We start from the raw sequence: 20672 nt of genomic DNA, 5'->3' as shown, positions 1-20672 counted from the left end.
GCTTAAATCCGATTTTTCTTCCTTTCAGGCAAAATGTCCGTAATTTTTAGATTGAAACTCGAAAGATAAATCAAAACGGACCTTAATAGACTAGGTAAAATATACGCCTGTACGTTTATAAAGACATATTCCTGCGCTGTGTAGGTAATAACGCACGCTGTTCACCATCTGTATCTTTTAGAGCACAGAAAAAAAATGTCGCCATTTTGGTCTCATGCTGAAATATTATTAATCTTTGGGCTTTACCTTGTTCCCAGAACCATCCTCGCCTGATGCTGAAACATTGTCATGCATCCGTGAATCTATATAGAGCTCTTCTGCATAAATAGATAAAGCATGCCCAGTCAAAGAAAAGGATAGCAAATAGATTTATACCGTGCTGTTTATTGTATATATAGACATGTAACCGTGGAAGGAAAGGCTATGTAGGCTAATATTTTTCACTGAAATCTGATTATTACACAATACAGACCAGCGACTGATTATTACTTTTGTAGGCGAAGGAAGCATTTTTTTGCAGCATTGCAGGACAATGCTGGTTTCAAAGGAGAGCCCGTATAAAATTCCAGCCGCCCCCCCGCCCCCAGCTCTCGGATCAGTTAGGTTAGATACAACAAAAGGTAACGGTACAGTCACGATACTTACTGCGTGGTTCCTTTAGCACCACGAATTGCATTTAGGAAAACGTTCAAATAGAAGGAAGTTGGCGTTTCACTCCCCTCCCACCCCGAAGAAAGAAAAATACAGGCGATTTTTCCCCCTTCTTTTCATAAACCGTATTCAATCCTCTCTTCAGAGCCTGTAGGTTGCAAATAAGAATTTGTAATTTTGCATTTAAGATTCGTCCGATTAAAAGATGCCCCTGGAGGCAGAAGTAATTGATTCTCCCAAGAATTTCGCGTCCTCTCTCTGCAAAGGTTTTGTTCCAGGTGGTTTTTGTATTAGACTGACCACAAGAAACAAATGTGCAGAATAGAGACACCCACACAGGTTTTACTCACAAAGCCTGGGTAAAGTCCAAACCTCTCTCTTTATTATTTGTCATCCTGCTCTTAATCCCAATATTTTCCAGAGGGGAAAAAAAAATTAAAAAGAAATCAGAGAAAGGAAAAGAAAACGTAGGCATCAAGAAGGAAAATAAAACCGGACTTTTCCCACAAGCAGCCCAGTCCTCTGCCAGCAAATTTTAAAAGCAGCTTTTTTCCTTGTTTACTTGCGTTTCTTGCTCTGCCTCTTTTCACGGCCACATTTGATCTTGGAAAGAGCAAGAAGCTTTAAATGTGTTCTTAAGGGCCAGTAGCTGTCAAACCTTTTGGCGGCCAAGATTGATCGCGGGCAGACACCACCAGAGCTTTGTTTGGACTAAAAGCAAGAAAATTAAACCCCTTGCATTTTCCAACAGCATCGATATTTGTAAGGCATCCCTTTTGAGGGATTAAATGACAAGTCTCGTTCTATATTTTATTTAAACAAGCAACCACCAAAAAGCCCATTTAAAGCCTCTCGGCCCCTCCCCTCCCCCTCTCTCCAATGCCTTCGCAGATATGCTATATCTTGTGGGTGCATTAACTTAAAACCGATTTTTTAAAATGCACTTCGTGCAGACTGGACGCAGACTGATCCACTGAGTGCTTTGGGTCTTGTTTTCTGTTTCCCCTCCCTCCACCCCCCCTGTATTTTTTTTCTTTCTTTTTTTTTTTTTTTTTTTTTTTTTTTTTTTTTTTTTTTTTTTTTTTTTTTTTTTTTTTTTTTTTTTTAATATAATTACGAAGACGGTTGCCGACCCCTGTTTGGCAACTCCGAAAATAAAGCGAGACGGCACCTCATCGCGCTGGCGATGGTTCCTGGCTCCTGGAGGACGCGGAGAGCGGCTCGGAAGCGCCTTCCCCCGGCCCCCGGCGCACCCCACCCCGCCGTGCACCCCCGGCTCCGCGGGCAAGCGAGCCCCGTCCGGGCTCTCTAGGGCGGCTGTGACCGTAGGATTCATCGGGTTGGTGATTGTGGCCATCATTGTCATCACTCTCCCTGTCGCCTCAGTATGGTTGGAAAATTATGCCAAAAGCATCCAAATTCGGGACTTGCCTCGACCTGGCGTGGGTGACTGGAGGCGGCGGAGGCAAGAGCCGAGCGTCGGAGGCGAGCGCCGTCTCTCAAGTCAGAACCCCGCAGCATTTTCGCTCTGTCTGGCCCCTTGAAAACAAACCCGCTACCAGCCCATATATTTCCTGGTAATCGAAAATACTCACCAGACCCAGCCTACTACGGTTATTAAGCAAATTATGCCAGCAGACGGGAGTATCGTTTGCAAGCTAAGGCACGGGATATATACTTTTTTTTAAAGAGGCAACAGCCAGACGCGTTTGCAGCCTCGCGATTTGGCTCGCCCAGAGAGGTTCTCCTAGGGTTATGTGTTACGGTCCAATCCCGGGAAGCCAACTGGAGAGGGAAGTCATGAAGCGCCCGGGCTGCTGCCTATGTGACTCTTCCCCTCGAAGCAAGGTTGCTGAGGAAGATCCTGATAAACAATGGCACAGCACCGGCGACCGATTGTTCTCCATACTGTACACCCGATAGCCACCAAAAAAGAAGAAAAAAAAAAAAAAAAAAAAAAAAAAAAAAAAAAAAAAAAAAAGGGAAAAGAGGAAAAAAGAAAAAAAAAGGGAAGGAAAAAAAATTCAAACAAGAACACAAAGCCAAACAAACAAACAAACAAAAATACAAAGGAGCCCATTGAGGCTGAGTCGGGAAGGAGAAAATAGTTTTGGAGGAAGTGCTATTCCTAGGAAAAAATCAAGACCCTCTGCTTCAGACTCCTGCCTGGGTGCAACTTCTTATGCGGGGGCCTGACGGTGTCAAAACTTTGAAGATTAATGGATTACTTTGTTAATGACTCAAGGCGTCAGATTGAGGTGCTTAAATGATTTGTGAGGTGCAAAGCGTTTTCCTGACAGTCCCAAACAATGAGAGAAGAGTGTGCGGGTGGATGCGAGGAAGGCAGCAGGCTGCAGGACAGGCAGCCACACACACACGCACACACACACACACACACACACACGCACACACACTCTCGCAGCCTCTCTCGCAAACATATCCACGCACACGCACCCTTCTCCCCACCCCCGATCATTTCAGATTAGGACGCCAAGGGGATAGATACTCGAGATATCATTTCCCCTTTTAAAAAAAAGTGTAAATAAAGCCTTTCTGGCCCCCAATGAGGCGTTCCTTCCCGACTTTTTTGGATCAATCAAACAGACAGTGGCTTCTTTTGATTAAAGCCCAAATTGTCATTGGGCAGAGGCAATCATGTGACAGCCAATTCGGTCCAATTTCAACCTTGTCTCCATGAATTCAATAGTTTAATAGTAGCACGGTCCCCATACGGCTGTAATCAGTGAATTAGAAAAAAAACACCCCACCAGCGATCTTCTATGCTATATTTTTTTCTCCTCTCTCTCCTTTTTCCTGGGCCTTCCCCTCCCCCCGAGGCCCCTGAATCCGAGGGAACTTTTTCTCCGCGGGGGCTGCCAGTTGAAGGCCATGAATTTCGCATTTGAGCGAGAGATCGGTTTTATCAATAGCCAGCCATCGCTTGCTGAGTGCCTGACATCTTTTCCCCCTGTCGGTGATACATTTCAAAGTTCATCAATCAAGAACTCGACGCTTTCACACTCGACACTGATTCCTCCTCCTTTCGAGCAGACCATCCCCAGCCTGAACCCCGGCAGCCACCCTCGCCACAGCGGCGGCGGTCGCCCCAAGGCGAGCCCCCGCGGCCGCAGCGGCAGCCCGGGCCCCGCCGGCGCCCCGCCGCCCCCGGAGTACCCCTGGATGAAAGAGAAAAAGGCGTCCAAGCGATCCGCGCTGCCGCCCGCCTCGGCCTCCGCCTCAGCCGCTGGACCTGCCTGCCTCAGCCACAAAGGTCAGTCCAAAGACGAGCCGCCAGCCCCGCCGGGCCGCTATTTTGGCTCCCCGCATCCCCCCGGCTTGGCGGGGGGACGAGGCGGAGGGCGGGCGGGCGGGAAGGACGGAGCTGGCGGGGCTCGGTGGAAACCCAAACTTTCCCCAAACTTGCCTAATGCGGGATGATTTATTTGAGTTGGAGCTGACCTCTCTTGTCTCGCCGTCCTAGAGTTAGGATATTTGACAGTAATGAAGAGTGATAGATTGCTCCCGCTCAGCTAAGCAGCTGATGCATTAATTATAAATTGCGGTATGGCTAATATAAAGTTTGCTCTGGTGTGGGGAGGTTGGGGAGCTGGAGGCAGCGATTTGGCGGAGGTGGCCGAGGGGCACGCAGCACCGGGCGCTCAGCAGTGCAACACAATGGGTTTACTGCATCCAAAGGCGGCCATTTTGTTGCAGTTGCTATTTTATGCTATATGGACATATAGATATAGACACATACATGCAGAGAGAGCTCTCCCCCCCACCCCCCCGGGATGCGATGAGCCGGGGTGCTGAAATTCAATCCGTGCATTTATCTGTTTTGTATGTGTGCCCGTGTGCCTCTGCTTTCGCCGTTCGGGCGGGGATGCTTTGGGGTGCGTGTGGTGGTGGTGTTTTTCTTTTTTTTTTTTTTTTTCTTTCTTTTTTAACAGACCCCCTTGAAATCCCCGATAGCGGTAGCGGTGGATCTAGGCGCCTGAGGACGGCTTACACCAACACCCAGCTTTTGGAGCTAGAGAAAGAATTTCATTTCAACAAGTATCTCTGTAGACCAAGGAGGGTTGAGATTGCAGCCTTGCTGGATCTGACTGAGAGACAAGTCAAAGTCTGGTTCCAGAACAGGAGGATGAAGCACAAGAGACAGACCCAGTGCAAGGAGAATCAAAACAGCGAGGGGAAATTTAAGAACCTAGAGGACCCCGAAAAAGCGGTGGACGAGGAAGAAGAGGAGGAGGAGGAGAAATCCCTCTTCGAGCAAGCCCTCAGCAACGTCTCCGGCGCTCTCCTGGAGCGGGAAGGCTACGCTTTCCAGCAGAATGCCCTCTCCCAGCAGCAGGCGCAGAATGCGCACAATGGCGAATCCCAAACTTTCCCCGTTTCGCCTTTAACGAGCAATGAGAAAAATCTGAAACATTTTCAACATCAGTCACCCACTGTTCAAAACTGCCTCTCAACAATGGCCCAGAACTGCGCAGCTGGCCTGAACAATGACAGTCCTGAGGCCCTAGATGTCCCTTCTTTACAGGACTTCAACGTTTTCTCCACAGATTCCTGCCTACAGCTTTCAGATGCAGTTTCCCCCAGTTTGCCAGGATCTCTGGACAGTCCCGTAGATATCTCTGCTGACAGTTTTGACTTTTTTACAGACACACTCACCACAATTGACTTGCAGCATCTGAATTACTAAGAAATTAAAGAAGTCCTCTCCAAGGGTCCTGCTTTCTCCTCCTTATTCTTCTTAATTTTTTTCCCCAGTGAATTAATTTTATGTTTCCCCTCCCTTTCCCTCCTCACTATTTTCTGTTTGTTACTTCCCTCTGGTATGCCATTTTGCCGTTTCCTATGAAGTTTTAGTTGTGTTCAATTTTAACCTAGCCACATTCTAGGTCCTTCTATGAAAGCAATATATGAGGTCTGTAAGAAAGTGATCATATAGGAATGTATCTTCACTTTCTTTTTATTTTTGTATTACATTAGGATGCGTTGTCATAAGTATTTTTGGTAGAATAAATTCTTGTTTGCTACAAGGAGCTTTCTCTTTTTTCTTTCCCTTTCTCCTCTCTTTCTCTCTGCTTTCAAGATGGATAACATGACGGGTATCTCTCCCCATCCCTTCCGCTATTAATTTACTAATAATCAAAATCCAACGTTCTGACAATGAGCTCTTCCCTTTTGGCAATTTAGGACACTCGTTAGAGAGGAAAAAAATCGTTCATTTTCTTTATTATCAGGATTCTCATAAGGGAAGGAAAAACGAACTAAAGAAATTAAAACCGTTCACAGGTTTGATGGAGATTTGTTCCTTTTAATGTATAAATGTGGCATCTTATCTCTGTGAGGATACAAAGCTTGGAAATCCTGAGCTGTAACAAAAGCATGAACGAGGACTTTCCCCTGTTACAGGCAGAACGTAACAGAGACTCAGTAGGATAAGCATCTCCTGCAGAAAGCAGCCTGTTACATGAACGAATGGTGCTTTAAAAAATATTAAAATAATCCTGTTTTTCTAGAAAGTAGTGCTTAGCAGCCAGAAAGATATTTCAGAAAACGTATCTTAAAAATATCAGAGCTCACAAAGAATGTGGTTGGTTACTTCTCACGTGCTGGGTAATCCAAGAAATCAGCCCTAGAAGGAGAGAAAATAGAGAAGTTAGTGCCTGTGAAATCAAAAGGGTGGCAGAAACGCAGGGGGAAGAAAAAAATATTTAGGGAGGAACCGGCCTCTCCCCTCCATCCTTCTCGGGGGCGGTGCGGGGGCAGACCCGAAGATACTTTTCTGTGTAAGCCTCCTTGAGAGGTGAAAGACTGATAACGAAAAGGGGAAACTCTGGCTTTAAAGTTACAATTTCCTCGGGCTCCCCGCTCTTCTGCTGGAGGCGGCATAGACGGGCTTTCAGAAACCTCCACCAAACTGCCTGCCAGCCGGCGTGGCCGCACCCCAAAGCGCAGGGTGAGCCCCCCTTAGTCCTTCGGGCCAAAAGGGAGCAACAGATGCCGGCGGGGCTCTGCTCCGGGGGCCGGGGGAGCCCGGGCGGGGACGGTCCCGGCTCCTGCGCGAGTGCGATGCAATGGTTGCATTGCACAGGCGAGAGGGGCTTGGGCGGGGGGCTCCGAGCGGGGCTCTGCTGTCCGTCCATGCGAGCAGCGCTGTCTCCCAGCCCTGAAACACGCTGCGGAGCTGGGATGCGTGGGTTATAGCTGGAAGGGCTGAACGCAATTCTTCCGAAAGTCATAAATCAAACTCTTTCTATGAATGAGAATGTCATCAAAGAGATCAATTGCAGGAACACATTCACAAATAAAAATCCTCTTACGTATTTGCCGAGGCTGGGGATCCCCGTCTAAAACCATTAAGTGAGAAGGCGTTTAGTCATAATTCACTTTTATTGCTCCTTTAAAACAACAGCTTGGCTGAGCTGCGGGCGCGGTGAAACCTCGGCCTCGGTTCTCCTCCTTGCCTCTGCTCCAGCCATGTCCCCGCGGAAAGCGAGCAGCCTCCCCGGCATTTTCACTCCTCTGCCACTGGGTTAAATTGGACCGCAACATTCATGTAAGGGTTGGGGTTTCTTTTGTGCCCAGATTTCCGGATGCTGACTACGCTTAAAGAAAACCAAAGCAAAACGAACTCAAAAAACCCCCAAACAATAAAACGAAACCCCAAAAACCTCCTAAACAAAACCCAGAAACATCAAACAAAAAGAAAATAAAAACAAAAAGAAAAAGGAAACCTTCTACAAGGTTTAAACTTCTCACAAACTCCATTTAAATAAATGGGGGAATTCAGCAAGCAGGAGCCGCCTCCGAGGCTCCGGGTGAACTCTGGGGCCACAGCGGGGGCACACTCCCGCGGAAAAGCCTGAAGAGCCGGGATCGCCCCCTCAGCCCCAGTTCCGTGGCAGGAAGCGCGGAGCGGAGCCGCGGAGGGGCCGGGATGGCCTGAGGGCAGGGGGAAGGGGCAGGAGCTCCCCCTCGCCCGGCCGCGCAGGAGGGAGGGTGTGGGGTGTGTTCCTCCTCTGCTCCGACCCTTCTCATGGGGTTGCCCCCATGCTTAGTGCGGGCAGCACAACCCGAGAGCCCCGCCAGAGAGACAATGCAACAAGAGACAATGGCACCAAAAAGGCAGAGAAAAAAGGAATTCACGATGCTGGAGACTGTAAGAAAAGTGATTCATCGGAATTTACGGGTAAAAGGGAGCTACTTGTAGTAATTTTCTTTTCTTGGCTGAAGGAAAAAGCGCTGAGAAGATGTCAGCTCTTTTATTAGTAAGCAGACTTAATAGCTGTCTCTTTTCTCTGCTTTATGCGGTATTTATCACAACTGGTTTACAAGAATGAAATAAATGTGTTTACAGCTATAACCATAACCAAAATTGGCGCACTATAATATCATAAACGCCTCTGGAGTGTTGTTGCTCTTGTCCTCCACTCCGCCCCCCTGCAGTTTGAGAAACTGAACCTTTCCAGAGGGCCCTTAACCATCCCTGCCTCTGTAGTAAATCAGAGCAAATAGACGCACTGAGGGCAGCGGGATGACGCGGTGGAGAGAGGCGCCCCTCGGTTTGGGCTGGCAGCGGGGCGGCCGTGCGGGTGCCGCGGGATGAGGGCGACCCAGCAGCGGCGGGAGGGAGAGCTCTGCACCCAGTGTTGTTGTGTTGTAGCTCGTGTGGGAGGGAGGAGCCTGAGGGTGTGTGTGTGGGTGTGTGCGTGTGTACTCGTGAGCGGGGAGTGGTGGCGGGCTGGAAAAGCCTTTTGGATTTCAAAACAAGCAAGGATGGAGCGTGAGAACAGAGGGACGTAAGAGTCGGCACCTGCAGAAATAGAGGGGGTAGCCCCTCCTGGGACTAGTGTCAGGGAACATGATTTCCATCCTTCTCTCTCCGAGGCTGACGCTTCGCAGAACTTCTTTTGAAGACTTTTGGTGCCGTCTTTTCTGCCTGCAGACGGCTGGGTGCGCTGGGGCAGACGGATGCCCGGCCTTTACCTCCCCTTTCCCTTTCCGCATACGTAAACCGCATGTGAGGTCGTAACCCACATCTCACCGCCATCCCTCCTTCTCTGGCCACGGGCCCATTTTTTGACCCCCGTCCCCACCGTGTTGGGGAAGGGTGGGTTGGAGTCGATGCTCAGCGCGGGTCCCGAGGGTCTGGGGCTGCCACTGGCCATCTGCCACCTCTCCCTAGCGCCGACCCGGGTGATGGAGCGCAGGGACAAAGGGGCCGGGATGGCGGGCCCTGCGCCTCCCTCCGCTCCTCTGCCCCTGTCCCGGGTCGCCTCCTCTGCCTGCGACCCGCTACACCCCGGACAGCCGGGCCCCCACCCTGTCCCAGCGCGGACGGGCGGCAGCGGCGCTGCGGGAGCGCAGCAGATGGGCTGCGGAGCCCCCGGGCCGCCGTCCAATCATTCGTCCTCCTGCCCCCGGCTCCTCCTTCCCTACCCCAACCCTAGGCTGTCGAGGGTGAGCCCGGCGGAGGTGCGGGGGGAGCAAGGATGAAGGCCAGAGGGTGGCCGGTGAGCCTGGGAGAGCACAATGGCCGTCAGTCCCAAAAGCGCCTCATTTCCATGCTAATGTCCGCGGCCGCCTGGTGATGCGGCTGGACAAGCCCCTTTAACTCTTGGCGTGGCGTCGCGTCGGGGCTGCGGCGGGGCTGGACCAGCGAGACCCCTCGGCACCGGCACTGTCACCGTCTCCACCTCCACCCGCATCCCACCCACATCCGTATCCTCGGTCCCATGCCTATTCTCTACCTTATCCTTACCTTCATTCCTGTCCTTATCTCAATTCCCATCCCCGTAGAAGTCCCCAAGCGCATCCACGGTCTCATTCTTCCCATTCTCCCCGTTCCCATTCCCGTTCCAAGGGCTGATGCTCTCAGCACTGTCTCTGCCTCTCTCCGCCCCATCCCTCGCTCCGTGCCGTGGATCCAGTCGCGTCCCCCTGCCTCCCCCACCCCCGCCGCTGCCCTGGCCGGGGTTTGGCGGGCAGCAGAGGTGCCCGGTGCAAGCTTGGCAGCGCCGACAGCAGGGTGATGCTGGGGCACCCTGGCAGCAGCACTCACCCTGCAGGGACGGCCGGTGGCTCCGCGGGCCGGGCGCAGCCTCCAGGTCTGTCCTGCCTTCCTCTCTCAGCTGGCGGACGAGACCCAGGGGGCTGTCGCGGCGGGGGTGTGTGTGTACGGCCCGGCCCGGCCCGCCCCCACCCCCCGGGGGCGCCGCCACCGCCTCCCTGCCTGCCCCGCGGTGCCGGCGGCCGGAGCGCTCGGCGTTTAAATGCCCCGGACGCGGCGCTGTCTCAGCGGCAGGAGCCGGGGAAGCCCCGCGGGCGCCGCAGCCATTGGCTGCCGCCCCCCACGTGCCTGCCCGCCGCCGGCGCCTTCGTGTCATTTTCCTGCCGGCCCCATGGAGGAAGTGGGAAAGTTGGCGCGGCCCCGCCGGACGCTGAAGACCCGGTGGCGGCGTGACAGAGGGACGCGGCGAGGATGAGCTCCTTCCTCGAGTACCCCGTCCTCGGCGGCGAGGCGGGGGGCTGCGCCGCCCGCGCCTACCACCCCGAGCACGGGATTACAACTTTCCAGCCCTGCGCCGTCAGCGCCGGCAGCTGCAGCGGAGAGGACCGCTTCCTGGCGGGCCGCGGGGTGCCCATCAGCCCCCACCGCCACCACCACCACGGCCCGGCCCAGCCCGCCGCCTACCAGCACCACGGCGGGCTGGGGGTGTCCTACGCGCACCCCGGCTGCGGCCCGACCTACGGCGCGCAGGGCTTCGGAGCGGCGTACGGCCCCTACCCCCTGGGGCAGGACGCGGAGCTGGGCGGCGGCTTCCCTCCCTGCGCCCCCGCCGTGTACTCGGGGAGCATCTCCTCCTCCTCCGCCGCCGCGCAGCACCCGCTCCCGCACCAGGGCTACGCGGGGGCCTCCGCTCAGTACGTGCCTCCCCCTTACGGGCAGGAGCAGCAGAGCCTGCCCATGGGCACCTACAACCATGCCCTGTCTCCCCTCCACGCTGGCCACCGGGAAAACGCCCGCTCCCCCTCCACCGAGACCTCGCCACCGGCGCAGACCTTCGACTGGATGAAAGTGAAGAGAAACCCACCCAAAACAGGTCAGTGGCCGGCGGGAGGGCCGGGGCGGGGGCCGCTCCTCTCTCTCTCCGCCGAGGGTGCGGGGAAAGAGGCGCGGGATCCCGCGGGGCTCTGGGCAGGTGGGTCGGCCCGCACCTCTGGGAGCAGTCGCGGCTGCCTGCCCGCGGAGCTGAAAGCCAGCGCCGCTTATTCCTCACTTATTCCTGACTCCCCCTTCTCCTCCTCTCCCGTGGTCATATTTCTGGTAATTCATAAACCACTTATCAAGTTTGCTCTGACACTAGAGGCTGACTCCGCTTTAGCACCTCGCACTCCATCACTCACCCTGCCGGGGTTTCCCTCTTATCCTAAGAAGTTCTCGCTCGCTATCGCTTAGCCGGTGTGGACATATTGATTACATCGCCTATAAATCATTTGCGCTCACTTACTTACCGCTGCATGTCCCCTCGCAGGCAAGGCTGGCGAGTACGGCTTCGTGGGGCAGCCCAACACCGTCAGAACTAACTTCACCACCAAGCAGCTCACCGAGCTGGAGAAGGAGTTCCATTTCAACAAATACCTGACCAGGGCCAGGCGGGTGGAGATCGCCGCCTCCCTCCAGCTCAACGAGACGCAGGTGAAGATCTGGTTCCAGAACCGGCGGATGAAGCAAAAGAAACGGGAGAAAGAAGGGCTGCTGCCCATCTCCCCCGCCACCCCCACGGGCTGCGAGGAGAAGGCGGAGGACTCGTCGGAGAAGTCCTGCTCCTCGCCCTGCAGCGCCTCGCCCGCCTCCTCCGCCTCGGACACGCTCGCTGCCTCCAACTGAGACCGGCCGGCCCCGACGGCCGGCGCGGCACACGCGTCCCTCCGCCGCCGCTCTGCCGGTCCCTCGGTCGCTCGCTGTCCCCGAGAGGTCCCGGCGAGCAGCCGCTCCTTCCTCCGCTACCTGCGCCGCCGTCCGGCCCGGGGGTGCCGGCTCCGCCGGGTCCCGGCGCCTCGGTGCCAGGGGAATTTGCTTCCCGGCCCTCCTTCCTTTTCTGACGGTGGAGCTGCGTTGGCATACGCGTAAGAGTCTCCCTCCTCCACTGCGAGGACGCTCCGCCGAGTTTCCCTGAGTGAAAGACAGGTTATTTAGGGTACATAACCTCACAAAGAGATGCACTATTGCAAGTGTTTACACGACTTATAGGACTTTCATCCCCTTAATTTAATGTATTCTTTGTTCGTGTCAATGAGTTTGTTGCTTGTAAATACTTTGTCCGAGAGATTTATCTTTTTACAGATTTTTCTAGAATGATGTTTCGATTATCAGGTTAAGCAGGGTGAGAGCATTCGCCAAACTGGATCCATTTTTATATTGGTAAAGTAGACGACCGTATCAAGTAAACGTCTTAAGCTCAAGCAGATACCTCAAAAAAGTAGCGCTATTTCTTTAAATGTGACAAACAAGGCTTCAATTGCACTAGGTTTTTTAAACCTTGCCCGGTGTGCTTGCTCCCTCTCCTTTTCCCCCTGCCCCGAAAGCTGTGCAGGATTACGTGCAGCTGAAGGGTACAACCATCCAAAAGACCTCGCCCCTTCCTATTTTCATATTAACCTTCCTTTAGACTCGATGTCTTTTCAAACTACTCGTGAATGTGACAAATGGCCAAATGAATGTATAATTTCTGTGGTTGGTGTCCAGACCTTTGCATGACGCACCGTGCTTTGCTGTACTGCGGGTACACTGAGTTCTATCAGTTGTCGTGTGTGAGCAAAATGTCCTCCTGATTTTTCTGTACAATCATGAAAGGCTCTGTGATTCCACCGGTGGTGGAATCCAGGGCAGGATTTACGGGTCCTTATAATGTCTGTAATAAATATATTCCACTTTCAGGTAGCCCTCGTCTGCCTACCTCTGCGTGACGTCAGCGCTGTGTCACAGGCTGGGCTCAGCACTTTCCTTTCCCTTATTTTCTTCTACTGGGGTCTTTCCAATGGGGAAAGGGAGTAGGAGTCTCACAACCCCTCCTGTGTTGTTTTGTCAGAGTCAGAGCTCTGGCTGCCCAATCTGACTTCCTACACAAAACTTCTTCCTCTCCTAGGCTCAAATAATATTATTTTTAGACAATATAAGGCCTTTCTCTCCATTCTCTGTAACTGGGAGGAATTTATGATCCCAATCTAATTCTGCAGCACAAACAGGAGAACTTCCTGGGTCAAGTGCTAACCTTTTCACCTCGGGATGGATGCTGACACTTAAATAAACAGAGCACCCTTCAAAAGCAGAAACTCTCTTCAGCCAGTCTTTCCTCACACTGCAGGCCCCTCTCCAAGGACCGCGCATTTAATTAGCCTGGGCACTAAGCTTGTCCTGCTTCCCTCTCCCACCCCAAGCTGCTTGATGGGGTGCCAAAGTGGGAGATGGCTCCCAGGTTGTTTTTGGTGCTAACCCCAGCCCATTCCACCGCCCCTTCTCCTCTTGCTCCGTGCCCGACCCCCCGGCCCCCCAGTGTACAACAGAAAGCTCTTGCAGGTAAATATAATAACTGTTCCAAGAGATGTCAAGTGAACAGCAGGTGGGGAAGGGAGAGGAGCCTCTGTGGGGAGAACCTGGGTGGCAGGACACAGCAGAGGCATGCTCAGCTGCACGGGGGAATGTCTCAAGTCACCGATGCCTCTTGAATTACAAGGCAAACACGCCTAACATCTCCTTCACCCGGCCCAGCTGCGGGAAGCGCTACCGGGCTTCTCCTGGGGCTGCTCTGCCCACGCAGGCTTCGCTTTGCGGGGTCCGCAGAGAGCCAAGGAAATTTTCTTCACTTCGGTGTCAAAAGAGACAAGCCCTGATTTGCAAGGCGCGGCGGCCATATCAAGAGCCGAGCTATCTGCAAGGGAGCGGGGCTGTCTCCAAAGGCTCCCGCCGATGCCTCTATTTCTTTCATTTCCCCGCCTGCCATATACTTTACCTTTTGTTTATTAGTGTAAAGCCACAAAGCAAAACAGATGGCCTTCTTCCAGAGTCTTGGATGTGTTAAAGTGGCATTAACATGCCAATGAGGGCATTTCAATATCGAAATCTGGATCTAAACATTGCTGGAATCCGGATCTACAACTCGATTCCACCGGTGTTGACTTAATGTGTTAGAAAGAGTGGCCATAAATTACACCCTAAATACGAGAGACAAGACGCTTGTCAGTGCGTCAATCTGAGATTTGTGATTTGCGGGCAAAGAATCCCATCTCCTTCCAAGCCTAAACCATATATATATATATATATATATATATATATATAACTCCCCTGCCCACTCCGCAGTCATAATATATTTCAAGTAAAGACTCTTCAAACCTCCCGATCCGGTCTCATTTTGTTAGCGTCAATACTATTTCGATATAATCAACCTTCGGGTGGTTCAGGGGTGTGGTGAAGAAAAAATAAAATCTCTAGTTTATAGTTTCTACCACAAAAATATCGCTAACCACCCCCCTCCCCCCCGACAAAGCGCTTTAAACGAAGGCATTAATTTATCATTCAGGTTGTAAGGATTTTTTGGACACATTTTAAAATTAAAAAAAAAAATCTCTCTAGAATCTCAGGGTGAAAAATGAAGAAAAAACCCGCATCTCATCAAAATCCGTCAACACAAATCGCATTCAAATGTCAAACGGAGTTTAGTATCTTCCTATCATACTTAAGGCCATTTCTGCTGTTCACCTTTAAAGTTTACTTTTGGAGGCTATTGAGATGCTTTGGTGTTTTCCTCTGGGGCAATCAGATTGAAACCGATCAATATTTACTCAGTCTGAAAGGGCTGTTGAAAAGGCAGCTAACAACAAACTGCTTAGCTGCTCTCCCCTCTTTAATCTCAGGTTCACCGAAAGTTCAAGCAGAAATGAATTCGGTGATGGGTCACTTTAGAATAAATCCCAGTAGTTAATCTCACAGCCTTGATAAAGGCAACAATTACAGAGTCATCCCTCTCCCTCTCTCTCTCTCTCTCTCTGTCTCCCCAGCAGCGGCAACTTTCCTCTCACTTTTGCCCAGAATATTTTTACTAAATGTTATCAGCTTTCCGTTGTTTTGCGGAGACAGCAAAAACTCGGCATCTTCCCCGCGCTGCATCCGACGCTCAGGCGGGTGTCCCCGGCGAGAGGTACCGGAGTGAGGGGAAAATAAAAGCATCTCGTAAAGCACCCGGCATTTTCAAGCGGGGGTCCGGGGACAAAGGGAGAGGTGCTTGGGGCTTTCTCCTCAGCAGTGATGAGGAAAGGCATGGCTGGAGAGGCACCTGGCAGCTGGAGGCGCTGGTGGAGCCGTGCTCCCCTCTCCATGCTGCATGGGAAAAGAGTAGAAATCTGGGCAAAACGCGATGGACATTGCCGTTAATTGCTGGGACTCTGCAAAGGCCAAAGTTCACATAATCACTGCATAAATGCATGCTTAAAAGGGATTTATTAGTAACTCTCTAATGGCAGCTCACGTTTGGGCCGTACACTCGAGCTGCTTTTTACCGGCAAGCTGCTTCTCCGGAGCGATGCCGCCTCCCACCCGGGAGCTGCCCGGGGACCCTGGCACGGAAGGCGACGAGCTCCGGCCAGGCCCGGGGATGCTCCGAGCAAGCAGAGCCCGGGCGGCAGCGCCGCGCTGGGGACGGCCCCGGGGACACTGAGACTGCTCCCGTCCGCAGCACCACAGGGCCCTGCGCCCGGCGGGAACACCGGGATGACTCCTTCATTGAAGGGGGAAAGAGTAGTTCAGGAATGGCTTTTGCGTCAGCTTAGGAGCAAGATCTCTTGTGTGTTTTTCTTTAGAAATTAGCTCTGTGAGATCACAGTAAATTTGTAACCACAAGAAAGCATTACATAAAAAATGAAATTAATAATATATGAATTAACAGATATGTAATGTATTTTGAGAATCTTTCTTTCCTTCTTCCTTTCTTCCTTTCTTTCTTTCTTTCTTTCTTTCTTTCTTTCTTTCTTTCTTTCTTTCTTTCTTTCTTCCTTCCTTCCTTCCTTCCTTCCTTCCTTCCTTCCTTCCTTCCTTCCTTCCTTCCTTCCTTCCTTCCTTCCTTCCTTCCTTCCTTCCTTCCTTCCTTCCTTCCTTCCTTCCTTCCTTCCTTCCTTCCTTCCTTCCTTCCTTCCTTCCTTCCTTCCTTCCTTCCTTCCTTCCTTCCTTCCTTCCTTCCTTCCTTCCTTCCTTCCTTCCTTCCTTCCTTCCTTCCTTCCTTCCTTCCTTCCTTCCTTCCTTCCTTCCTTCCTTCCTTCCTTCCTTCCTTCCTTCCTTCCTTCCTTCCTTCCTTCCTTCCTTCCTTCCTTCCTTTTTTTTCTTTTGCTCTGCCTTTTTCACTTTTTCTTTCTTCCTCTTTCTCTTTCCCTTTTGCCTTTCTCCTTTTCCAAGACAAACATTCCTTTTCTCCCTTAGGCACACTACTTGGCCAACTCTCATCGTTAACATTATTCTTTTATGGTTGATGTGTCATAAAATATTACAGGTCACAGTTTCTCCTGTTTCAAGCTTGGAAAGACTAATGAAATCAATGGGCACTCTAGGGAAAAAAAAAGTCTTCTCTTGTGCCTAGGCATTTGGGAGCAAACTGTGTTGATTTTGATCATGCAGGAGTCCTCTTTGCCATCTAACTTCGAAAGGATTACACATTTCACTAGTACGAGCAGGAATGGATCCAGAGAATGCTCCCGTGCTGCTTTTTATAGGGAAGTGACACAGTGTAAGCCTTTGTTCCACACGGAGAATGTTTCAGCTATTACTTTTACTGTTATTTTGGCCTTCCAATATATTTTCCTTGAAAGTGTATATCTCAGAAAGTTAAATCAGAACTACTGGTTCTGATAAAAATGTGGTCAAATAATGACCAGCCAGGACTACAACAAAACCGGCAGCCAGTTGATGACTTTTCCGAGTGCCCATTTTATAAACACAAACTCAGCGTATTTCAAAACTTCTACCGATCAAGAAAGTAAAAATAGCAAAAAAGAAAAAAAAAAAAATCAAATACCCCAAATACAAGGGGGACAGCAGGAGGTACGAAGCTAATCTCAATCACAAACTCCCGTGCCTGTGCTCGCATCGGTCTCAGAGGTGGTGCAGCCAGCGGCAGGCGGAGGGATTAGGAATATACGGGGACTCATGGAGCGTTTTGCTCGCCAGGGTTGTAGACAGTGTCCGAGAGGTGAGAGCAGGGGACGAGCGCGCCCGGCCCCAGGGCCCGTCTCGATGCCCGCCCGGCGTCTCGGCGCTCCTGCGGTTCCTCTTTGGGAGGCAAAGCTTTGTCAAGTACCTATGCAAGTCCTAATTCTATCCCATGCGGGGTTGTAACTTCACCGCCACGAAAGAGGAAAAAAAAAGAAAGAAAAGAAAAGACAAGTAAAAAAAATAGCAATATGCTATCGACTATTATAAATTAAAGATTAAAAAAAGAACAAGGAAATATCTACTTAGACTGAACACTTCACTAACACATTTTGTAGGGATCGATTTCATTCGCAGCTGTCTTTGTATTTGATCTTCATGAAATGACTAATACGAGTGAAATTCGTTGTGTGGATTGGAATAACAGCGGAGCGGGGCTGCGGCCGCTCCTCTCCTCTCCTCTCCTCTCCTCTCCTCTCCTCTCCTCTCCTCTCCTCTCCTCTCCTCTCCTCTCCTCTCCTCTCCTCTCCTCTCCTCTCCTCTCCTCTCCTCTCCTCTCCTCTCCTCTCCTCTCCTCTCCTCTCCTCTCCTCTCCTCTCCTCTCCTCTCCTCTCCTCTCCTCTCCTCTCCTCTCCTCTCCTCTCCTCTCCTCTCCTCTCCTCTCCTCTCCTCTCCTCGCCGTGCGCGGGGGCGGCGGGGCACGGTACACGGTACGCGGTACACGGTACACGGTACGCGGTACGCGGTACACGGTACACGGTACACGGTACGCGGTACACGGTACGCGGTACACGGTACGGGGTACACGGTACACGGTACGCGGTACACGGTACACGGTACGCGGTACACGGTACACGGTACACGGTACACGGTACGCGGGTACACGGTACGCGGTACGGGGTACACGGTACACGGTACACGGTACACGGTACGCGGGTACACGGTACGCGGCGGCAGCGCTCCCCCGCTCCCGGCTCCGCGGGTCTCTCCACGGGTCCCGCCTGCTGAACCGCACCAGCCAGGCTCACCCCAGGGGTGCCCCGGCTCCCACCGCATCTCTGCGGGCCGACTGGCCGAGCCTGAGGTGGCACGGCAGCGCTGAGCCGGGGATATCGCTTCGGGTGTCCTTTGTCTATTAATACAGCCATCACCAAATCCCGGATAACCTCCCTTTCCCTCTGTCAACACCCCTCCGCTCCAGCCCGTGCTGGGGGAAGAGGGATGGGACCTGCCATCGGGGTCCTGTAGCAAGGGGTGCCCCTTTTAGGGGTAACTTGGTGACAGATGTTGACGTTTCTAGGGAGCTCGGTAAACAGAAAGTTGGACTGGACTTTTTCATAGCCCATGTGGTTTTCATCATTCCCCGTCAGGCTCAGACCAAAGGCAGAAGCTTCCCTCTTCACACTCCTCATCCCCTCTCATCTTCAGCAGTCACTCAGCCCCGGTGACAAGCAATAAAGAGCAGAGAAAACACAGGAGACCAGCTTCGTTAAGTAATGAAAAGAGATGGGGGTGAGGATGAGGCTGGTGGTGGAAACAGGGGACCTCCTCCACTGCACACCAGCGAACCTTCAGGTGCAAAGCACACCTGTATAAATCACAGACCCCTTCTGGGAGCAGTGGGGGCATATTGGAGAGGTCTTGGAGAACAAGCACATGTCCAAACTTCCCACATCATAAGTAGGTGAAGGTCGTGGAAGGGGCTAAGCCACAGAAGTGGGAATCTCTACATAGTTTTAATTGAAACTCTTCTGTTTCAATAAAACCAAGCCTTTACTTTTGCTATGGGCATATTACCTCAAATAACTCTAGTGCAAAACATCAGCTGCAGCGGAAATGCCATCCAAACCTCAATTTATTTTCTTAGCATAGTTGTAAAATATTCCCACTAGCACCCAGAAAAGGTAGACACTCGGACCAGAATACTCTGTTTTGCAAGAAATAAAATGCCTGCAGCACAGCTCTGCACTATCAGTGGATTTAACATCCTTGCATAGTTCTGTGGACAGATGGGTCATAAAACAAAAGGCATTGGTGGGATAGTGTTGTGTTCTTCAAGCTGTGATGGGGAAAAAAAAGGGTAAAAAAACCCCACTGTCTAGAAATTGAAAGGTGATCCCATCTGAGCTGAGCCATCTGAGAGCCATGCATATTTCACTGCACAAAAATGTTATCTTGGAGGAACACTCCTACCAGCAAACAGTATTAACATGAACAATATGCTTAGACATAGAAGTGGGTATTGCAGACAGGCAGGACCCCATGGGGCTTTGCAGTTCATTACATTCCCCTGTATATTTTATTTCCTCTGTTTCTGACAGTGCTATGAGGCAAGGCAGTAATCATGGAAACAGAAGATGGGGCAAAAAGGGCCTGAGAAGACTGGTCTTCAGTGACAGATCTCAGATCCCACTGCACAGGAAACAGGCAGTGTTTTTCTATATCCATAGGAACATATATGTCCCCAAAAACTTAGATTCATGTGAAAAGACATCACCCAAGCTTCTTTCAAGTCAGCTCACAAACTGAAAGGTTTGAAAGATTTGATTTTGAGGCTTGTACATGATACATATCTTGGCTTTGAGTGGGACCTACCAAGGCTCATTGCTCAGGGAGACTCAGCTCACCTGAGACTCACAAATCTGCCAATCCAAAAATTACCCTCATTGAACCTGGTAATCCACCAGTAAAGATAAGTTTTCTCTCTTCAAGTCACATCTTTCTCACCCCAGGGGTTGAACAGCATTTATACAGTAAAGTATATAAGGAATGCAGCCAAACCCACAGAACATTCTGCTTAGGACCCTCTAACAAGACAGTTTGATTGCAAATCAGATGAGAGATTCTAGAAATCCAGATAATCTCTACAAAATCCCCTTTTTTGAACATCATGATGTGTTTTGAGACTGGTCAGCCATATAGGGTGACTCCTAATTTTGCTGGAGCTGAAAGAGAAGAAGACATAGCTATTACCTTGGGCTTTGGATCAGGTCGTAACTGGAAACTCCATATTCAGCAACAGGCAAAAATATCCCCTTTGCTTTTCACTGAAAAGACAGCAGGTCAGACTGTGCACTGAAAGCAGTGAAAATCTAGCAAGAAATTTTCTGGTCATAGGTTCGGCCTTTTTTTTTTTTTTTTTTGGTATCCTATATGCAATTAACCATAGATGAATTCTGATTTTGGAAGGGGAAGGTGATGCATTTAAAGTGTTTGTTGCTATCAGAAAGAACAATTTTTCTCACCCTATCTTGTAGGTGGGAATCAAAATAAATGCAAGTCTTTGAAGTTTAAATACAAGTTTTAGCTGCAACCTGAATGATGATATTGCTCAGAATATGGGAATGGAGGAAGTCCTTTAGTAACCAGTCTTAACCAGGATAAAATACAGAACACATAATGGGACCTTCTTCTTCAGATCTTATTCATTAAAATCAGTGGGGTTTTGCCTTGAAAAATTCTCCAGACAGGATTTTTTAGCCAGTAAACATTTTTCAGCGTGACATTTTATAAATTAAAAAAATAAATGAAAATTAGTTACCACAAATGCAGCATTTAAAGCAACGGTGAGCCCATGTTAACATTGATTTCTCTCTCTGTGTCTCCTTCTCTCTTTCTTTATAAAACTTATGTACTTTGTCGATAAAATACCATCCTCTTTGATAATAAATCTCTTGTTTCAAGCTAGGATGCTACTGTTTCCTTTCCCATGTAATTTATAGTTGTATTGATTCTGCAGCTGTTGTTCTCTATTTCCCGCCTGTTGTATTAAAAATGAGTTCTAATTGCGAGGCAGATAATCTTTGGTCGGAGG

General features: G+C 50.7%; 2 protein-coding genes across 2 annotated transcripts; both read left to right on the top strand.

Annotated features, from left to right (window-relative positions):
• The first annotated feature begins 3540 nt into the window (after window positions 1-3540).
• On the top strand, window positions 3541-5356 carry HOXA2 (homeobox A2). The gene is made up of 2 exons (XM_058030901.1): window positions 3541-3922; window positions 4602-5356. Exons 1-2 carry the CDS (start codon window positions 3541-3543, stop codon window positions 5354-5356), a joined length of 1137 nt encoding a protein of 378 aa, XP_057886884.1.
• A 4788-nt stretch (window positions 5357-10144) lies between these two features.
• On the top strand, window positions 10145-11554 carry HOXA1 (homeobox A1). The gene is made up of 2 exons (XM_058030721.1): window positions 10145-10766; window positions 11199-11554. The coding sequence occupies exons 1-2, from the start codon at window positions 10145-10147 to the stop codon at window positions 11552-11554; spliced, it is 978 nt and encodes a 325-aa protein (XP_057886704.1).
• Window positions 11555-20672: the final 9118 nt, after the last annotated feature.

This window comes from Melospiza georgiana, chromosome 1 (genome assembly GCF_028018845.1).
Source record: "Melospiza georgiana isolate bMelGeo1 chromosome 1, bMelGeo1.pri, whole genome shotgun sequence".
Classification (NCBI taxonomy): Eukaryota; Metazoa; Chordata; class Aves; order Passeriformes; family Passerellidae; genus Melospiza; species Melospiza georgiana.
Note: the sequence above shows the minus strand (reverse complement) of the source record. Positions and strands in the feature narration are given on the sequence as shown.

Excerpts from the sequence above, each read along its gene's own strand:
- HOXA1 (XM_058030721.1), top strand. The coding sequence starts at position 10,145 with ATGAGCTCCTTCCTCGAGTACCCCGTCCTCGGCGGCGAGGCGGGGGGC. Across the intron at positions 10,767-11,198 it reads GAGAAACCCACCCAAAACAG|GCAAGGCTGGCGAGTACGGC; the intron begins GTCAGTGGCCGG and ends GTCCCCTCGCAG.
- HOXA2 (XM_058030901.1), top strand. The coding sequence starts at position 3,541 with ATGAATTTCGCATTTGAGCGAGAGATCGGTTTTATCAATAGCCAGCCA. Across the intron at positions 3,923-4,601 it reads TGCCTGCCTCAGCCACAAAG|ACCCCCTTGAAATCCCCGAT; the intron begins GTCAGTCCAAAG and ends CTTTTTTAACAG.